Genomic DNA, 17,951 nt, shown 5'->3' on the forward strand with positions numbered 1-17,951 from the left:
ACAAAGAGCTTTTTACATTGAAATTCTTGTGAATAAATGCTCAAGTCCCTGAATTCTCTATAGATATTGACGTAAAACAGTCTTGATTATTGGTTAAAAGCAAAAAAACCAAAAAAAAAAGGGCAGTTAGCATTTATTTTACATAAATATGTTGAATGTGCTGCAAGTCTATAAGCCACTGTGGCGCCGCCTTATCACCACAAAGCGCTTTTTACATTGAAATTCTTGTGAATAAATGCTTAAGTCCCTGAATTCGCTATAGATATTGACGTAAAACAGTCTCGATTGTTGGTTGAAAGCACAAAAAACGGAAAAAACAAAAAACAAAAACGGGCAGTTAGCATTTATTTTACGTAAATATTTCGAATGTGCTGCTGGTCTTTAAGTCACTGTGGCGCCGCCTTATCACCACAAAGGGCTTTTTACGTTGAAAATTCTTGTAAATAAATGCTTAAATCCCTGAATTATTTATAGATATGGATGTAAAACACTCGATTCTTGGTTAAAAGCAAAAAAAAAAAAAAAAAAAAAAACTGGGCAGTTAGTATTTATTTGACGTAAATATTGTGAATTATGACGCCGGTGCGGTAGCGATTCATTACTCCCGTTGAGTTTTTTCACGTTTCAAAATGTAATAATTACCTTGAATCCTCGAACAAATCACTCCTGAGACAATCCTTCCTGTTTGTATGCGGTACAGCTTTCGTACTTTTTCAACCTAAATCTGGCGTTGGATCACTGCATGTGTTTGAGAATACCTGTGACTGACTGAAGCGGAGTGTGGGACGGCCCCCTACTTGAAGGCGTGGCACAGTGTCTGGGGAATTTTGTCCCATCAATATCAATATGAAGTCTATGCCTATACATATCAAATCCAAGGCCAGATCCGGACCCCCACATCATTTATCATGACCCATTAAAGCAAATCATGTGTTGGCTTGTTTTTTGAAGCAACTGATCAGCCACCAAGATTCATTTCTGCCCCGTGTGTAAAACTGCTTAGTCACCTCATCATTTTATTTATTGCATCATTAATGGTTCTGAAAAACGAGAAAGAATTTAGTCAAATGAAAACCACAGTCATTTGCTATTTTGATGTATCAAAGACTGTCTGTTCAAAGTGAGCGCAGACTTTGATGTGGACTCAACCGAGATTTTTTTCCTTTTATTTCCTGAGATAAGTTACTCTAAACCACCATATAGTGACTAACGGTGTGAAAAGAACACTGTTGGGCATGCATCACAATCTTTGCACTAAGGGGACACTCTCAAGGTGGGGCAAAAAGACTATGGAATTAGAAGGACCAATATGGGTTAGAAGAGGGTGTTTCATTGATTTATTATTTTGTCCCTCACATACTGACCTTGTGCAAGACTTGCACAGGAACAAAAACATACAGATGCTCCCCTCATGAATATTTGATCCGCGTTCCTGCAATAAGTCATTTGGCTTCACCTTCACATGTCCTTGTCGCAGGTATGTATGTGAGTAAATGCATTTGTGTTGCAGTGCAAGCTGGAGCAGCAGGCGTGTCTCACGGGGAAGGAACTGACCCTCAAGTGCTCAGGTCTCTGTCCGTGTTCAACCGTCGCCCCCGCTGCCAAGCAGGAGACAAAACGTGGTAAGATTCAGCAGAGTGTTGAATGTAAACATGAGTATGAGAGGGTGTTATAAAGATGGACTTGCCCGCAGAGAGTTGCACCGGACAGGATCTGGCTGATCTTGGCGAGCGTCTTCGGGACTGGTTCCAACTGCTTCAGAGCAATGCCAAGCAGAACAATAACAGCAAGCCAGGGGCCAAAAGCACCGTGGCCAACACTGCATCAGGTTGGAGCAACTGTTAGAAATACTGTTACTGCTGCTGTTATGGGTCTAAGCACATAGTGCGAAGACTCTCGAAAATGCTTCATTTATTCATTTGAACCCTTTCATGCAAGAGTTATGTTTTTTAAACGTAATAGGGCTCTCTTTTGACTTGGCTTGCAATGAGTTAAAAAATTCGGGTAAATAGTATCAACTTTAGAATGTTACTTGGGGCCATAACCAGTATGTAGTTCAGTTCGTATTAAAACAGTATTACCGTTATTTCCCGAATATAAGGCGCACCCGTGTATAATGCGCATCCCAAATTTACTTGTAAAATCTAGGGAAAATTATTATACCCGTTTATAAATAGAAGAATACAAGAAAACAGAGCTTGTATACAGATAGAGAAATGTCATTTTACTGACTGGTGAAACACAGCACAAGCATAGCATATTGTTAGTTCAAAACATTACCATAAACTGACAATATTTACGGTAATAATATGATTTGACCTAATATTTTCAAGTGGGAGAACTTGCACAATTAGTAGTTGACTAAATACTTATTTGCCCCACTGTACACTTGCTTTAGGGGGCTAATGCTTTTTGTTGACTTAGTCACTCACAGCCATTTTCACCGGAGCAAGGCCCTTCGCTCCCGGCCGTTTTACTGGATTTTGACTGATTTTGCAAGGACCACAAAAAATTCTGTTCTATTGCAATATAAACACGGAACCCACCAAAAGAAAGATTAGACTCTCTTCTTTCATTTCATTATGAGTAGGACTTTTGTGTCTAAATCATTCAATCCCCCCCCCCCAAAAGTTGCTTCGATCCCAAAAAAAAAAAAAAAAAAAAAAATCAAAGAAAAAATCATTTGAAAAATAAAATTGCCATCCCCTAATTTTTTTTAAATGGAAAATTATATGCAAAGCAAATGACCGTCTAAGTTGCTAGTCACATGATCTGTTCGAAAAATAATTTTGAGACATTATAAATTTTTTTTTTTTGTTCATTTCATTCATTTTTGTTGCAGTTTTATTGCTTTACAACTTTTAAATACATAGGAAAGTCAATTATATGCAATGACACTTTTCGGCCACCAGGGGGGCCTAGACCCCCTGCCCCCCCCTTAAAATCCGCTTATGGTTGCGGGTCTTACTAAATGCACTACTGCCCTCCAGTGGCCAGTTTTATTGCTTTAAAATGGATTTTCAGCTTTGTGCTTTGGAGCTAAATTGAATCAGAACCCAGAGATAAACGTAAAAGACGTTTAAATACGTCTTTGGGACACTGAAACAATTAAAAATAGAATGTATTTATACGTTTTTGGGAGCAAATTAGTCAATGCTCATAACTGCAACCAAATATAAAGAGAGCAAGCCCACAAAATGATAAGGTTCCTCATTATGAAAATGTGTTTTTCTTCGCGTATGTTTAGTTCTGGACAGGAACCTGGTGGCTAGCTGTAAGGACTCGGTAGGTTGGATGTTCTCCAAGCTGGACACCAATGGCGACCTATACCTGGACCAAGCTGAGTTGGCTGCCATCAACCTGGACAAATACGAGATCTGCATCCGTCCCTTCTTCAACTCGTGCGACTCCTTCAAGGATGGCAAGGTGTCCACGGCCGAGTGGTGCCTTTGCTTCTGGAGAGAGAGTGAGTGAAGCATCTTTACCAGTCACCCCCACCTCCGTGCTTTTTAACATCAAGGCCACCCTCGAGGCAAAACGCAAGAAAGGAGGGTCGTCTCTTGAGTATGTGCTTTCCTTGCGTCTGTCGCCATTTATCTCCTCCTGATAGCTCATCTTCCTCTTCCCCAGAGGGATGAAATGGCTACCGCCAGGCAAGTAGAACATTGCTGCTGCTTGTTGACAGCCTCGTTTTCCCTCAGCTCTCCAATATCCCCATCAGGCAAGCTGAATCTAGGTCCTGAGCTTCCAAGAGCAAAATACAGTACAACAATCATGCAGTGGATGATTCTTTGCTGCTCACGTCACTTTAATAGTTTTTATTTGGGAGGATTCTTTTTTAATAAACACATTTGCACGGTTATTTGTCGCTAGGCAAGATTCGTGGGGCACAATCTTAACTGCCCCAAACACCATTGAATAAAATAGTTTCTTAATTCACTCACCAGGCTGTTTGAGTGACAAACACTTGGCTGACAACACTCTAATTTACAGTGCCCTCCATAATTATTGGCACCCCTGGTTAAGATGTGTTTTTTAGCTTCTAATATTTTTTTTTAATTCAAATAATATGGGACCTTAATGGAAAAAAAGAGAAAATCCAACCTTCAATACAAGTGCTTTCATTCAGTGGGGAAAAAAATCCCACATAAATAATGATTTGACATCAAATAATGTGTGTCACAATTAGTAGCACCCCTGGTGTTAATACTTTGTACAACCCCCTTTTACCAACAAAACAAGGTCTGGGGACTGAGATGGCCATGGGAGGAGCTTGATTTTGTGTCTGGTGAACCATTTCTGTGTAGATTTGGCCATAGGTTTAGTCCCGTGTGCTTTGGTCAGATGAGACCAAGATTGAGCTTTTGGCAACAAACGCTCTAAGTGGGTCTGGCGTGCCACGAAAGATGCACATGCTGAAAAGCAACTCATACCCACTGTGAAGTATGGGGGTGGGTCAGTGATGCTGTGGGGCTGTTTCGCTTCCAAACGCCCTGGGAACCTTGTTAGGGTTGTTGAAATTCGCCTCCCCGGCCCAGACGCACCCGCGGACAGCACCAACCAAAACAAGTGCCGCTCGGCTGACGCTGCCCCGCGTGCGCCCGCCGGGAAGGCCGAATCTCGCGCGTCCTCTTATTTTAACCCTTTGTACTGACTCCATGTTTCAAAAGCTTGAAGAACACTCACCGAAAACAGGTTGACAGTTTATCCGTCGACAATGGTAAAAACAAGGCAAAAACAGACGACGGAGGGACAATTCTGGATCCAAAACAAGGCTTCATGTTTCCGAGCAGAAAAAAAATCTGTGTTATCTCAGTGTTCAGTCTTTTTAAAGTCTTTACTGAGGCGGGCCTTGTCGAAGGCGTTTCTGGGCGTTGCTTTTGGCTCATCCCCTCTGTGGCCGGTTTTGGGCGGCTTAGGTTCGTGCGCAGATTGGGACGCCCGCTATCAACTTTGCTGTCCGGGCTGGTTGTACTTGTATTAGGACAAGGCGCTTTGTCCTTGGAGTTTGCTGGGAGAGCTGATTAAGCGAGTTGGTGCGTCAATCTTGTGATAAGACGGCATTGTGTATCTCTTCTATTTCTTCTCATTAAACTATGGTGTGCTATTTATTTTATATTAGTAGTGTAGCCCTACCGTATATTTGAAAATGATACTATTTCCTGATTAATTATATTACGTGTGTTACACTAATGCAAACAGTTAGACGGTGCCAACGAAAACCTGTACCATATGTATGTGTTAGACTATATATGTGTTAGACGAATGCAAACAATTATATGGTGTGTGCGATGACGATATCTTTTCTCCTTCAGGGTGCATGGCATCATGAATGCTTTGAAATACCAGGACATTTTAAATCAAAATCTGTTGCCCTCTGCCCGAAAGCTGAAGATAGGTCGTCACTGGGTCTTTCAGCAAGACAATGACCCTAAACATATGACCAAATCTACACAGAAATGGTTCACCAGACAAAAAATCAAGCTCCTCCCATGGCCATCTCAGTCTTCAGACCTTGTTTTGTTGGCAAAAGGGGGTTGTACAAAGTATTAACACCAGGGTGCTAATAATTGTGACACACATTATTTGATGTCAAATCATTATTTTTTTATGTGGGATTTTTTCCCCACTGAATGAATGCACTTGTATTGAAGGTTGGATTTTTCTCTTTTTTTCCATTAAGGTCCCATATTATTTGAATTTTTAAAAAATTATTAGAAGCTAAAAAACACATCTTAACCAGGGGTGCCAATAATTATGGAGGGCACTGTACTTAAGGAGACCTTAAAGGGGAAGTTCAGAATTTTTGACATCATCGAGTTAGCGAGGGTTTAATTAGTTGGTGGAGTTGATTTCAACAAATTCTGTGTAGTTTGTTAGTTAATTGTAGCGATGCACGATAATATCGGTCACCGATAATTATCGGCCGATAATGGCAATTATGACGTCACACAGATAATGCAGATAAAATGAAATTCAACCGATAATGCAATCCGATAATTATATTCTTGATTTAGCCTCCAAATGTGCGCAATCAACAATTTTGTCCAATTCTGCTAGTTTTAAGGAGGTATTTTTGCAGTGTAGTAATGTGATATATGTTAGGAATGGCTTACTTTTAAAGGCATTTTTGTGCAACTTGGTTGTTTACTCTCTAAGTAATTGTTACCAAAAGCTTACCATTACACAATGTCATTGCCATTGTTTAGATGTTGGATTTTACTACTTGTTTACATTTTTATGTGGAAAAAATAGCACTAAATTACATTTTTGCACAGTAACATTTGATCTTTGTATACTTTAAAATTTAACATACATATTTGAATAGAATTATCGGCGTGACATTATTGGTTATCGGGTGGAAGGGGCAGGAAATTATTGGTTATCGATATCGGTTGAAAATTTTATTATCGCGCATCACTAGTTAATTGTTAGCTTCACGGCTCCGGAGTGGCTAAGCTAGCACTAGTAAATGGTCACAAAAAGATATTCAGTTCACAGTTCCCGGGATATTATATTCACGTTATCTCAATCTAGATCCAAGTGGTTAGCTCTCCATCAAAATCCAGAACGGTTGGTCCAATGTCCATTCTGACACAAAGACCAGTTGAAACAAGGTCTAAGGGAGAAAAAAAACCTGACCAGTCAATTGGCAGTGTCAGAGAAATTATGGGTTTCAATTTAAATCTGTAGCTCAATGATGAGATACATCTTTTTCTTTTCAACTCAATTCACATTGCACATAAAATTGAAATTGACATAATTGTTTAAATATATGTGCTGTATAATTTAACAATTTTAAACAGCTTAACAATTCTTTCTTTTTAAATCTTCTCCTTTAAGTAAACATTAAGGAAACATCAAACCTTCCATTAACTCAATGAGGTGGTGAAACCTACATGTAACATACACATAACAATACAGCACTTTTTTTCTTTCCCCCAAAAAAACATATTCCTTCTGTGAAAATAAGAGCTTAACTACATGCTCACCGATCTCTCACACCGTGTTTTGAACACAGTTGGGCCGCGTTTTGTCGCTCCACGCGTTGGTCTTACTCTAGATAAAATGGCAACGTAGCATGTTAGCACGCTATGCTAACGTTAGCGCGGACTTTTTGCTAACGCTAGCGGCGAGTAAAACAAAATACAGAGCACAGCAAACTCGCTCGTAGTGAGAAAAGTAACTAGTTTATTACAAATTGCAACAATATAATTACTTAAACTCACATTTTTCTTTTCTGTAGATAAGCTTTTCAGGTTTTGCCGCTCAATTGTGTTCTGAAACCTATCATGCTACCAGCTGAAACTTCGTGCCATAAGAGCAACTAATAGGCTGAATTATTGCTTGCAATCGTTTTATTTATTTATCATTACTTTGATTAACAAAAAAAAAAAAAAAAAATTCTAATTAAATATGAAATAATATATTTAGCAAAATTTGATACAATTACGTACACATTTTTTTTAATTGTGCACTTTTGCTCATGTGGGTTACAGTAGGATTTGCAAATATGAGATCATGATTTCATGAGATTTTATTTCTAGCTCCTACAGAAAAATGAATAATAAATGAGCAGAACAGGGCCATCAAGACGGTTAAATGTATATTGCACTGTGCCAATTTACAGGAAGCTTATCTAAAATGCACTTGCACACATGGAAGCAAATTAAGATATTCTCCTTGCATACCAGAAAGCTAAATTTTCCCTTATTTTCCCAAATTTCATCCCCTTAGAACCACCCTGCCTGACTGAGCTGGAGAGGATTCAGGTGCTAGACGGTGGCCAAAGAAAGTTTGGTGAGTATTCACGTGGGAATTTGAATCCATCTAAGCTGGATAAGGATTTGCCAATACCAGTTTCCTTTCAGGAAACAGAAAGTTGGCCTTGCTAGGGCTTATGAATTAGAATCTGATACTCACTGCTAGACAAACAAGGCAAATTGTGTGTGCAAATCAGTGGGTAAGTGAGTGTGTGTGTATATATTTGGACTTGTGCGCACTGCAGATTTTGGCTGCCTGACTTGGCTCTGAGTCAGTACTCTGCAAGGACACGGAGGGCACAGCGCCAGTCGACTTTGAAACACTATGGAGACGCTTTTATTTTGGGCCATTGTACTTCTATCCCACACATACAGTATTTGTCATATTAATATGATCCAAAATATAATTAATAGTACAACGTTCAAGCAGATTAATCATTATCACAGTGGCAGAATACACCCTTAAAAAATGCCAGCAAATTACTATTAGCTTTGACAAATTTCAAACTATGAAAGAGGAGATCGGTCAATGAAAGCAGTACACAATTAATTAAAATCTTTGTTCCAAACAATTTTTGTCGAGGATGCTGAGCTGTACCTGTTAAAGGGAACCATGGACTTACCGTAATTTCCCGAATATAAGGCGCACCTGTGTATAATGCGCACCCCAAATTTACTTGTAAAATCTAGGGGAAATTATTGTACCCGTGTATAACGCGCGCCCTAATTTTAGCACCAATAAATAGAAGAATACAAGAAAACAGAGCTCGTGTACAGATACAGAAATGTCATTTTACTGACTGGTGAAACACAGCACAAGCATAGCATATTGGTAGTTCAAAACATTACCATAAACTGACAATATTTACGGTAATAATATGATTTAACAACTTCTCCAACTTACCAGAATCTAGGAGAAAACAAAATAGATGTGACTTTTCTTTTAAAGGCTGCTGTATAACTTGCTCGTTTCATCATGATGAATAAATGTTTCTTCCATGGATTGAAAGTATAATGAAAGTGAGAACGTAAGTCGGAAATCCGAGAGAGCTCATCGCTGTCGACACGACAGTAACAATAGGAACTATTGTTATTTGGGTTTGAGTTTCCCGAGGGACAGATATAGTTGACGGACACAGGAAGTCCGTGTGCTTACGTTTGTTATGGTCCGAGTTGCAGAGTTGCAATAAACGTTGACTCAAATGAGTTCAAGAAATTAAATTCTGTGCTTTATGAAGAGTGAAAAAAGCAGAATTTAACACAGACGAAATCATTCGACCGATCAGAGAGAAGTATTACCGAAACAAAATGGTGACGTCATGTACCGTAATGGTCGGCAACGGATCGCTGCATACGTTTTCTTCAACACAACGTGGCCGGGTCAATTTTAAAAATCGGTCTTTATATATAAATATATATATATATACAGTGCCTTGCAAAAGTATTCGGCCCCCTTGAACCTTGCAACCTTTCGCCACATTTCAGGCTTCAAACATAAAGATATAAAATTTTAGTTTTTTGTCAAGAATCAACAACAAGTGGGACACAATCGTGAAGTGGAACAAAATTTATTGGATAATTTAAACTTTTTTAACAAATAAAAAACTGAAAAGTGGGGTGTGCAATATTATTCGGCCCCCTTGCGTTAATACTTTGTAGCGCCCCCTTTTGCTCCAATTACAGCTGCAAGTCGCTTGGGGTATGTTTCTATCAGTTTTGCACATCGAGAGACTGACATTCTTGCTCATTCTTCCTTGCAAAACAGCTCGAGCTCAGTAAGGTTGGATGGACAGTGTTTGTGAACAGCAGTCTTCAGCTCTTTCCACAGATTCTCGATTGGATTCAGGTCTGGACTTTGACTTGGCCATTCTAACACCTGGATACGTTTATTTTTTAACCATTCCATTGTAGATTTGGCTTTTTGTTTTGGATCATTGTCCTGTTGGAAGATAAATCTCCGTCCCAGTCTCAGGTCTTGTGCAGATACCAACAGGTTTTCTTCCAGAATGTTCCTGTATTTGGCTGCATCCATCTTCCCATCAATTTTAACCATCTTCCCTGTCCCTGCTGAAGAAAAGCAGGCCCAAACCATGATGCTGCCACCACCATGTTTGACAGTTGGGATGGTGTGTTCAGGGTGATGAGCTGTGTTGCTTTTACGCCAAACATATCGTTTTGCATTGTGGCCAAAAAGTTCAATTTTGGTTTCATCTGACCAGAGCACCTTCTTCCACATGTTTGGTATGTCTCCCAGGTGGCTTGTGGCAAACTTTAAACGAGACATTTTATGGATATCTTTGAGAAATGGCTTTCTTCTTGCCACTCTTCCATAAAGGCCAGATTTGTGCAGTGTATGACTGATTGTTGTCCTATGGACAGACTCTCCCACCTCAGCTGTAGATCTCTGCAGTTCATCCAGAGTGATCATGGGCCTCTTGGCTGCATCTCTGATCAGTTTTCTCCTTGTTTGAGAAGAAAGTTTGGAAGGACGGCCGGGTCTTGGTAGATTTGCAGTGGTCTGGTGCTTCTTCTATTTCAATATGATGGCTTGCACAGTGCTCCTTGAGATGTTTAAAGCTTGGGAAATCTTTTTGTATCCAAATCCGGCTTTAAACTTCTCCACAACAGTATCTGGGACCTGCCTGGTGTGTTCCTTGGTTTTCATAATGCTCTCTGCACTTTAAACAGAACCCTGAGACTATCACAGAGCAGGTGCATTTATACGGAGACTTGATTACACACAGGTGGATTCTATTTATCATCATCGATCATTTAGGACAACACTGGATCATTCAGAGATCCTCACTGAACTTCTGGAGTGAGTTTGCTGCACTGAAAGTAAAGGGGCCGAATAATATTGCACGCCCCACTTTTCAGTTTTTTATTTGTTAAAAAAGTTAAAATTATCCAATAAATGTTGTTCCACTTCACGATTGTGTCCCACTTGTTGTTGATTCTTGACAAAAAAATTAAACTTCATATCTTTATGTTTGAAGCCTGAAATGTGGCGAAAGGTTGCAAGATTCAAGGGGGCCGAATACTTTTGCAAGGCACTGTATATATATATATATATATATATATATATATATATATATATATATTAGGGCTGTCAAACAATTAAAATTTTTAATCGAGTTAATTACAGCTTAAAAATTAATTAATCGTAATTAATCGCAATTCAAACCATGTATAAAATATGCCATATTTTTTTCTAAATTATATATATATTCTGTAAAATAAATTGTTGGAATGGAAAGATAAGACACAAGATGGATATATACATTCAACATACAGTACATAAGGACTGTATTTGTTTATTATAACAATAAATCAACAAGATGGCATTAACATTATTAACATTCTGTTAAAGCGATCATGGATAGAAAGACTTGTAGTTCTTAAAAGATAAATGTTAGTACAAGTTATAGAAATTTTATATTAAAACCCCTCTTAATGTTTTCGTTTTAATAAAATTTGTAAAATTTTCAATCAAAAAATAAACTAGTAGCCCGCCATTGTTGATGTATATAATTACTTACACAATGCTCATGGGTGCTGAAGCCTATAAAATCAGTCACACCCAAGCGCCAGCAGAGGGCGGCAAAACTCCATAAAACACAACAAGTGAGCGTTTCACTGTACTGTTATTTAAATCTGTCTGAGCGGGGCATCTGCATTAATTGCGTCAAATATTTTAACGTGATTAATTTAAAAAATTAATTAACGCCCGTTAACGCGATAATTTTGACATGATTAATTTAAAAAATTAATTAACGCCCGTTAACGCGATAATTTTGACAGCCCTAATATATATAAATATATAAATATATATATATATATTTCTGTCTCCATCCCTGGACCCGTGTATCATGCGCACCATGATTTTACAAGTTGATTTTGGGGGGGGGGGGGGGGGGGGGTGCGCGTTATATTCAGGAAATTATGGTAGTTAGTGAAATTTCAAGTCGCAAGTGATGGTAACTTTTAAGCGCTCTACCATTTGATAAAAGTTTATAGTCCAGGGATTTTTTTTTAGAGGATCTTGAGCTTGACTTGTATGAACACTTTCAAATCACACGTGAGAAGCCTGGCCTGTCGAACTTTGAAACTTTTGAGCTTAATGACAGTTTCCCCATCTGCTAGAAATCCATGGTCCAAAGACTTCTGTAGCGTATATTGAGCTGGACTTATGAAATTTCAAGTCACGGGTGAGGAGCTGTGCTTCTTACATACAGTACACACACACCCTCTCAATATTCTCCACCATGCTGATTTTACATATTCATCAGCGCCATGTTGAGTAAACAAAATTGATATTCATGTATTATGGAACTGCTTGCGACATATGCTGCATTCATTACAGAGGGATTCGAATGAAGTGAGAGTGCAGCGAAGCATGATGCAAGGCTGCACTTAGTTCACCCTTCGATGTGTCTGCGTGTGCTTGCCAGGTCGCTTTATTCCAAACTGTGACGAAGACGGCTTCTACAGGAAGCTGCAGTGTGACAGGGGAGAGTGCTGGTGTGTGGACCAGTACGGCGGCGAAGTAGCCGGGTCAAGGATTCGTGGAAAACCAGATTGCGGTGAGTTCTTTTCACCCCCTGCAAATCCTTTTATATGCCCCCTTAAACTCCTCCGCATCCCTTTGGATTAACCCCCTCCCTGCAATCCAGCCCGCACAAGGGATCTTTTATGTTAAGTGACTTTCCACTTGCTGCAAAGAGCACATTCATGCGTCAGGCCGACATTTGCATTCCAAAGTGTGTCCTGTCACTGCAAGAATATTCTTTTTAAGATAAATGAGGGCTGCTCAGAAAGAACCTTTTCCCGATAATAATTGTTCCTGAGACAGGGCTTAGGAAATAACTCTTAAATCAGCACAAAGTCAAATCCTGCCCTTATTTCACTATTGTTTCTGCTTTTATTCCAGCAGTTCTCATTAGTAAAGTGTAGACTTTGTCAAAGTTGACTGAAGGACAATGCTGAGCTGTATGGTCTTTATCTAATAAGATCTCATACAGGAGCTACTGTATGTCAGTAGTGGGAAAACTATCCCACAAAGGGCCGTAGTGGGTGCAGGTTTTCATTCCAACCAATCAGGAGGACACCTTATCACCAATCTGGCGTCTTACACGTGTAATTAGTTGATTGCATTCATGTGAAGCTTGTTTCAGCATAAATCTCTTTGGTTAAACTGTCTGTGCCGGTTGGAAAAAAAACTGGCAACTACAGCGGCGTCTCAGGGGCCTTTTACATGGCGATGCTGCGACACCAAGACGCAACAGTTGCATTGCGGAATGGCCTCGCCTTTATATGGTGACAGTGAAAACGGAAAGCGGAGATGCAAACCTTTGTTTGTTTTTTTTTTCCTTTTTTTTTTTTTTTTTTTTAACCTGTCCTGTTCAGCTGTTTGACACGGAGAATGGAAGTCTAAGTGCCCGGATAGTCTGAACAGTTTTAATGTTTCACATTGAGAGTCTGACATACTCCCTCTGTGATCATTCAACATACCTCATTTATTATGACAAAACAGCAAACAGGAAGGGTTTATGGGGGGACAGAAGAAAAGAAACACAAGAGAAGAAAGAGAAGAAACACAAACAACAACAAGAAATACACTGAACGCCTAACTACACTAACTACCAATATGTTGGTGCTATTATCAGCTAAATGTATTTCCGGTTGAATCCCTGAATTCTTTATGGATTTTGACTTTAAACAGTCTCTATTCTTGGTTAAAAGCAAAAAAAGAAAAAAAAAAGTGCAGTTAGCATTTATTTTACGTAAATATTGCGAACTATGATGCTAGTCAGTAAGCAAATTAGCGGCCACCATATGTAAACGAGCTTTTTCCATTGAAAATTCCTTTGAATAAATGCTTAAATCCCTAAAGTCTTTCTACATATGGACGTAAAACAGTGTCGATTCTTGGTTAAAAGCAAAAAACAACAAAGAACGGGCAGTTTGCATTTATTTTATGTAAATATTGCGAACTATAATGCTAGTCAGTAAGCAAATTAGTGCCATATGTAAACAAAGAGCTTTTTCCTTTGAAAATTCTTGTGAATAAATGCTTAAATCCCTGAATTCTTTTTGGATTTTGACTTTAAACAGTCTCGATTCTTGGTTAAAAAAAAAAAAAGAAAAAAAAAACGAGCAGTTGGCATTTATGTAAATATTGCGAACTATGATGCTAGTCAGTAAGCGAATTAGCGCCATATGTAAACAAAGAGCTTTTTCCTTTGACCATTCTTGTGAATAAATGCTTAAATCCCTGAATTCTTTATGGATTTTGACTTTAAACATTCTCGATTCTTGGTGAAAAGCAAAAAAAGAAAAGAAAAAACAGGCAGTTGGCATTCATTTTATGTAAATATTGCGAACTATGATGCTAGTCAGTAAGCAAATTAGCGCCATATGTAAACAAAGAGCTTTTTCCTTTGAAAATTCTTGTGAATAAATGCTTAAATCCCTGAATTCTTTTTGGATTTTGACTTTAAACAGTCTCGATTCTTGGTTAAAAGCAAAAAACGGGTAGTTAGCAGTTATTTCACTTAAATATTGCAAACTATGATGCTAGTCAGTAAGCAAATTAGCGGACGCCATATCACAAAGAGCTTTTTCCGTTTAAAATTCTTGTGAATAAATGCGTAAATCCCAGAATTCTTTACAGTTATGGATATAAAACAGTCTCGATTCTTGGTTAATCACACAAAAAACGTGCAGTTAGCATTTATTTTACGTAAATATTGCGAACTATGATGCTAGTCAGTAAGCAAATTAGCGGCCACCATATGTAAACAAAGAGCTTTTTCCATTGAAAATTCCTGTGAATATATGCTTAAATCCCTAATTCTTTATACATATGGATGTAAAACCGTCTCGATTCTTGGTTAAAAGAAAAAAAAAACAAAAACGGGCAGTTAGCATTCATTTTATGTAAATATTGCGAACTATGATGCTAGTCAGTAAGCAAATTAGCGCCATATGTACACAAAGAGCTTTTTCCTTTGAAAATTCTTGTGAATAAATGCTTAAATCCCTGAATTCTTTTTGGATTTTGACTTTAAACAGTCTCGATTCTTGGTTAAAAGCAAAAAACGGGTAGTTAGCAGTTATTTTACTTAAATATTGCAAACTATGATGTTAGTCACTAAGCAAATTAGCGGCCGCCATATCACAAAGAGCTTTTTCCGTTTAAAATTCTTGTGAATAAATGCGTAAATCCCAGAATTCTTTACAGTTATGGATGTAAAACAGTCTCAATTCTTGGTTAAACACCAAAAAAAAGTGCAGTTAGCATTTATTTTAACATAAATATTGCGAACTATGATGCTAGTCAGTAAGCAAATTAGCGGCCACCATATGTAAACAAAGAGCTTTTTCCATTGAAAATTCCTGTGAATATATGCTTAAATCCCTAAATTCTTTATACATATGGATGTAAAACCGTCTCGATTCTTGGTTAAAAGAAAAAAAAAAAAAAGAAAAAAAAAAAAACGGGCAGTTAGCATTTATTTTATGTAAATATTGCGAACTATGATGCTAATCAGTAAGCGAATTAGCGCCATATGTAAACAAAGAGCTTTTTCCTTTGACAATTCTTGTGAATAAATGCTTAAATCCCTGAATTCTTTATGGATTTTGACTTTAAACAGTCTCGATTCTTGGTCAAAAGCAAAAAACGGTAGTTAGCTGTTATTTTACTTGAATATTGCAAACTATGACGCTAGTCAGTAAGCAAATTAGCGGCCGCCATATAACAAAGTGCTTTTTCCGTTTAAAATTCTTGTGAATAAATGCGTAAATCCCAGAATTCTTTACAGTTATGGATGTAAAACAGTCTTGATTCTTGGTTAAACACAAAAAAAACGTGCAGTTAGCATTTATTTTACGCAAATATTGCGAACTATGATGCTAGTCAGTAAGCAAATTAGCAGCCACCATATGTAAATAAAGAGCTTTTTCCGTTGAAAATTCCTGTGAATATATGCTTAAATCCCTAAATTCTTTATACATATGGACGTAAAACTGTCTCGATTCTTGGTTAAAAGCAAAAAAACAACAACAAAAAAACGGGCAGTTAGCATTTATTTTATGTAAATATTGCGAACTATGATGCAAATCAGTAAGCGAATTAGCGCCATATGTAAACAAAGAGCTTTTTCCTTTGACAATTCTTGTGAATAAATGCTTAAATCCCTGAATTCTTTATAAATATTGACGTAAAACAGTCTCGATTCTTGGTTAATAGCCTCAAAAAAAAATAAAAATAAAACGGGCAGTTAGCATTGATTTTACATAAATATGTCGAATGTGCTGCTAGTCTTTAAGTCACTGTGGCGGCCCCCTTAGTACAACAGCTTTTTGAATTGAAAATTCTTGTGAATAATTGCTTAAATCCCTGAATTCTTTATGGATATTGACTTTTAACAGTCTCGATTCTTGGTTAAAAGCAAAAAACGGGTAGTTAGCAGTTATTTTACGTATATATTGCGAAGTACAATGCCAATACTGTGGCGGCTAATTTCTCTCATCGATTTTTTTTCACGTTTCAAAATGCATGCATGGTATGAAAAATATAACAATTACTTTGAATCCTCAAACAAATCACTCCCGAGACAATCCTTCCTGTTTGTATGCAGTACAGCGTTCGTACTTTTTCAACCTAAATCCGGCGTTAGATCGCTGCATGTGACCGACTGCTATTAAATGAAGCGGAGTGTGGGACTGCCCCCTTGGGGAAGGCGTGACGCAGTGAATAGGGAATGTGTCACGTCAATATATTATGAAGTCTATGGTAACACAAAACATTGGTAAATTGTTGCATTCCTAAGTTGAAGTACCACTGCAGAGCAAACCTGATGACTTCTTTTCCCTCGTACGCAGATGACGAAGCCACATATTCGGGCGACTTTGGCAGTGGTGTGGGCTGGGAGGACGAAGAGGAGAAAGGTGGCGAGGAGACCACAGAGGAGGAAGAGGGCGAAGCGGGAGAAGCTGATGACGAGGGCTACATTTGGTAAAGGATGGAGAATTTGTCCTTGCAGCCTCTCTGTCTTTTTCCAACCGCATCTCCATTTTCCAAACACACTCAACCTACAAGAGAGGAAATTCCCAAGGTGGACATTGATCGGCGAACATATCACTACCAGTAATCGTTGGGTGTGCTGTCAAAATGCTTGTCCCTCAAATTTGTGAATCTTCGTTCTATTTTCTTGTACGTACGTTTTAATTTTAGGAGAATCTCAGCAATTTTTCGGGGTAGTTAAAAACGGCTGAACATCTCTCGTTGCTTTCATCAGATTAGAAACTTTTTGTCTTGTTTTTCGAAACGGGAACTATACAGAGGACATTGACTTTGACTTCATCCTCATCTCATGCGCTTCAAGCTCCTATCTGACAGTAGTGCTGTCTCATTCTTAACTCGTCACTCCGCAATTTGTAAATAACATCAAGCCACATTGTGTACCAGAAGAGAGGTCGCCGCGCGCTCCGGCGAGGCTCCTTCTTTGTTTAGCCGACAAGTGTACATCGTATCGTCGTGTGGGTCAGTTGTTGTGTTTATTAAAAAGGAAATGATAAGAATTCAATAAACATGAGTGTGAGTGGTCCCAGCTGGCCACCGTACATTGGTGTCTTTGGATGAATATTGTGTGTGGTGTGTGTATTCACTTGCTTCCAGTGGGGTGCTGCAGCACCCCCTGGTGTTGGGGAGAAAAGGTTTTGGTAGAATTTTTTTTTTTTTTTTAAAGGGATCCTCTATTTTTAAGACAAGTAATTCTTAAAACATAAATGTTAGTATGAGTTATAATAATTTGATATTAAAACCCCTCTTAATGTTTTTGTTTTAATAAAGTTTGTAAAATTAATTTAAGTGATAGGTCGCCATTCTTGTTACGTCGCAGTGCGTGACGTCACTGGCCCCGAATGCCGAAATTCCAGCTTGTCACTCGTTAGCTTTCCCAACATGTCGTCAGTTCTACCCTTCCTATTTGAACCAGATCTGAAAAGTGAAGAGCAGGACAGCACTGTCGGTCGTTCACAAGACGAGCTTCAGGGAAAAATGCGTGCAGCAAATACCTGATAAGACAAAAGTTGGGCAAAACTGGTGATGCGAGAGAGTCCTTTTGGAAACTCCGGTTGGGAGCGAGAGTCCATGCTGTTGGGATTCGGGAACTCCAGTTT

At 38.5% G+C, this 17,951-nt stretch overlaps 1 protein-coding gene and 1 long non-coding RNA gene across 3 annotated transcripts in view; one reads left to right on the forward strand and one right to left on the reverse strand.

Moving 5' to 3' along the window:
* Positions 1 to 17,510, forward strand: part of spock2 (SPARC (osteonectin), cwcv and kazal like domains proteoglycan 2) — a 106,218-nt gene extending 88,708 nt beyond the window's left edge. Inside the window, exons 6-11 of one of the 2 annotated variants that reach the window (XM_057848190.1) lie at positions 1,511 to 1,622; positions 1,694 to 1,828; positions 3,248 to 3,466; positions 7,738 to 7,800; positions 12,215 to 12,346; positions 16,653 to 17,508. In XM_057848190.1, the coding sequence (XP_057704173.1) occupies positions 1,511 to 1,622; positions 1,694 to 1,828; positions 3,248 to 3,466; positions 7,738 to 7,800; positions 12,215 to 12,346; positions 16,653 to 16,789 (798 nt within the window). In that variant the 3' untranslated portion in view covers positions 16,790 to 17,508. Of the gene's footprint in view, positions 1 to 1,510; positions 1,623 to 1,693; positions 1,829 to 3,247; positions 3,467 to 7,737; positions 7,801 to 12,214; positions 12,347 to 16,652 lie in introns of both variants that reach the window. The other variant, XM_057848191.1, reaches the window with a different exon arrangement.
* Positions 5,769 to 7,322, reverse strand: LOC130922916 (uncharacterized). Its single transcript, XR_009064614.1, has 3 exons — positions 7,230 to 7,322; positions 6,993 to 7,059; positions 5,769 to 6,619 (listed from the first exon to the last, which is right to left on the reverse strand). It is a non-coding gene; the product is annotated as an uncharacterized LOC130922916 (long non-coding RNA).
* Positions 17,511 to 17,951: the final 441 nt, after the last annotated feature.

The sequence above is a fragment of the Corythoichthys intestinalis genome, chromosome 10 (assembly GCF_030265065.1).
Source record: "Corythoichthys intestinalis isolate RoL2023-P3 chromosome 10, ASM3026506v1, whole genome shotgun sequence".
In the NCBI taxonomy this organism is placed as follows: Eukaryota; Metazoa; Chordata; class Actinopteri; order Syngnathiformes; family Syngnathidae; genus Corythoichthys; species Corythoichthys intestinalis.